At 30.4% G+C, this 3,058-nt stretch overlaps 1 protein-coding gene across 1 annotated transcript; it reads right to left on the bottom strand.

Moving 5' to 3' along the window:
- Positions 1-913: 913 nt before the first annotated feature.
- Positions 914-1,957, bottom strand: LOC136090074 (uncharacterized). The gene has a single exon (XM_065816183.1). It carries the CDS (start codon positions 1,955-1,957, stop codon positions 914-916), a length of 1,044 nt encoding a protein of 347 aa, XP_065672255.1.
- Between the last annotated feature and the right edge of the window lie 1,101 nt (positions 1,958-3,058).

The following is a 3,058-nucleotide window of genomic DNA, read 5'->3' on the forward strand; positions in this document are numbered from 1 at the left end:
TTTGTTTACATAAACAATAAAAATAATAAGATTGCTGCAAATAAATGTTTTCTAGACGGGAGCAAGTTCGTTACAACCCAGCAAGCATTTTGAAGTTGATTCAACGTTGAAAACGCGTTGATTTAAGCGTTAAATTGGAAACAAAAAATCAACGTTGAAATATCAACATTGATTCATCGTCTATAAATTAACGTTGAACAGATGTTAATTTACAAACGTTGATTTATGCGTTGATTTGAAAACAAAAAATCGACTTTGAAATATCAACGTTGATTCAAAGTCAATAAATTAACGTTGAACTTATGTTGCGTTTTTTAAACGTTTTCGAAAGATAACACTTTTAAAAAATTTACTAAAATGTATTTTTTAAAAAGTTTTACAAGTTGGGATAATAGGATAATTTATTTTTCATTTTGCAACTATCTTCGTTTTCGTTTAACTCAACGTCACTTTCTACTTCACAAGTATCATCTTTTTGATTTAACACCTTTTTTTATTAACTTCTTCATCTACTTTTTCGTGCTTGTAGGATTTCTGTTTACTTCCATTTAAAGGATGAGATGCATAGGGTGGAGAGGGGTAATACGGATAGAACTTTACATATTTTTTTCTAATATAATTTTTTTTTAGTTAAAAACCACCATAAAAACTTTTGTTATTTTTCTTTACATTCAGGGTGTATCCAATAAAATCACAATGATTAAAACATTAATATATTTTAAATAACAAACTTACTAATCCTTTTTTAACAACACCTTTCATGTATCCAAATTACCCCACTGGTGGGGTAATACTCATATTATATTTGATACATATATCACACTTATTGCTTTTCACGTATTTAAAAAGTCAAACTGTATTGGTTATGTCTAGCAGTTTTGTTTTACTTACTGAAAATGTCTTTTTTTCAGCTTTATTCTTCTCTTTTTCTTGTAACCTTGCGACAACATCTTGTGCTGTTAAAATTTCTCCCTTTTTGGCCTAGACACGTGCTCTGCGTTTTTTTGAATTTGCAAGTGCTAGGTTGACTTGGGCTAGGTGTAAGTACAGAACCGATTGCTCTCTGCAAGTTTTTTACAACATTTTCTTTTTTGTTAGACTCATCTACTTCCTCGTGCTTTGGTTGCATATTCACTATCTTTTTCATAGGTTTTGATTTATTAACAGGGTAAAGGCCACTACCATTAAAACCACTTTTCAGGAGTTTTTTATCTATCTTACTGATAAGAGCTTTTAGTAATGTTGGAAATACAGACTTGTCAACATTTTTATGTCTGCTTTCTCTTAACCAATCTTTAAGGATTTTCTTCCAATGGGATTTCAATGGAGCAAAAAAACCAACATCAAGATGTTGTAATGCGTGACTTGTGTTCGGAGGTAAGCAAAGTATAATTATATGATTGTCCAGAGCCTTTTTAACAGTAGAATATGTTATATGGCTGTTGTGTCCATCACATAGCAGCAACACAGACTTTCCATAATCCTTTACATGTATAATAAACCTGTCAATCCAACTTTCAAAAATATAGTCCTCCATCCAACCGGATTTATTTACACCATACATAGCATTTTCTGGTCCATTTTGACACCATGCATCATAAAGGTGGATGTACAAGGTTTTGTAGACGACAAAGGGAGGTAGACACTGGCCATTTGCTGACCCACAAAACAGTACAGTATACATTGATTTACCGCATGATGGAGCAACGTAATACTCTTTTTTTGATGTTTTACGAACAAAGATTTTTCCTGCTGTAGGATCTGTACGTAAACCTGTTTCATCTAAATAAAATATGCAATGTGGCCTATCAAATAAATTATTATCGTTTAATGTCTTCTCATATAACTCAAAAAAATCTGGCAATATTTTTAGAGAAAGATCGTTGGCTCTTGCTTTTGTCAAAAGTTCAAGTTTTCTTTTTCCAAGGACTACATTCCATCTTTTTTCAAAAGACATGCAATAGTCTTTCCCTAGCTTGTCATCTTTGAATGGAGTTTTTTTTGCCAATAATTGTAATATAGGATTTAACCATCAGATTGATATCTTTTCTATCTTGTGGAAAACCCTTATCATCTAAGTACATCAGGGCTTCTACGAGAAGATTTTCCTCAGTATTATTTAAAACAAACCCACGACCGCTTCCAATTCTTTTGTCATTCCTTTGGATTTGATCATGGGATCATCTGTATAATGTCCCATAAGGAATTCCAGAAGACTTTGATACACTTTATACTGACTCTCTTTCCTTAACAAGCTGTATGGCAGTCATTAATTTGCTGTGATCATATGTACCAATAGTCTTGCGTTGGTATTCACGAGGTAAAATAATTTATTTCAGTCTTATTTTTTTATCTAAAATATTTTAAAACAAACTTTAGTTATATAAAGTCTATAATTTAATTATAAAGTAAAGAGGAATACAAAAATAAAATATAAAACATTTAGATGGGAGTTTAAATTATACCCTAGCCTTTTAGGGAAAACAAATTTGAACAATAATCTTAACGTAAATAGTTCAGAAGTATTTTATAAAACTATTATATGCCACTGAAAAATGTATAATACCATATTAAAAAGCAAAAGTGAGCATAAGTGTATACTTAAATACCGTGTAGCTTATGATTTTGAAATAAAATACTATAATGTTAGTAGGATTTTATATATTTTATATATATCCATTTTACTCCACAATTTTTTTACCTGTATATCCATTTTACCCCATTTTATATTTTTGTTTATTTATCAATAAGGGTTAGAGAACTTATAAATTAAATTTTACATGTTGTTGCATCATGGTCCAACTTATAAATATACATCATTAAACTTCTATAAGTAATATTACTAATAAGATAACTTACTCCATGGATGTTTATTGAATATACCCATATTACCCCAACAATCCATATTACCCCGCCCTACCCTACTTCAAGCATGAGGCTAATTATGCACGAGTTTTTTTATCTGTTGCTTTTGATTAATAGCGCCTAATCAATTCTAGAAAATAAATGCAAAAGTATTCAAATTTAGTCAAGCAAATAAAGCAGTAGAAAAAGGACG

The sequence above is a fragment of the Hydra vulgaris genome, chromosome 13 (assembly GCF_038396675.1).
Source record: "Hydra vulgaris chromosome 13, alternate assembly HydraT2T_AEP".
Classification (NCBI taxonomy): domain Eukaryota; kingdom Metazoa; phylum Cnidaria; class Hydrozoa; order Anthoathecata; family Hydridae; genus Hydra; species Hydra vulgaris.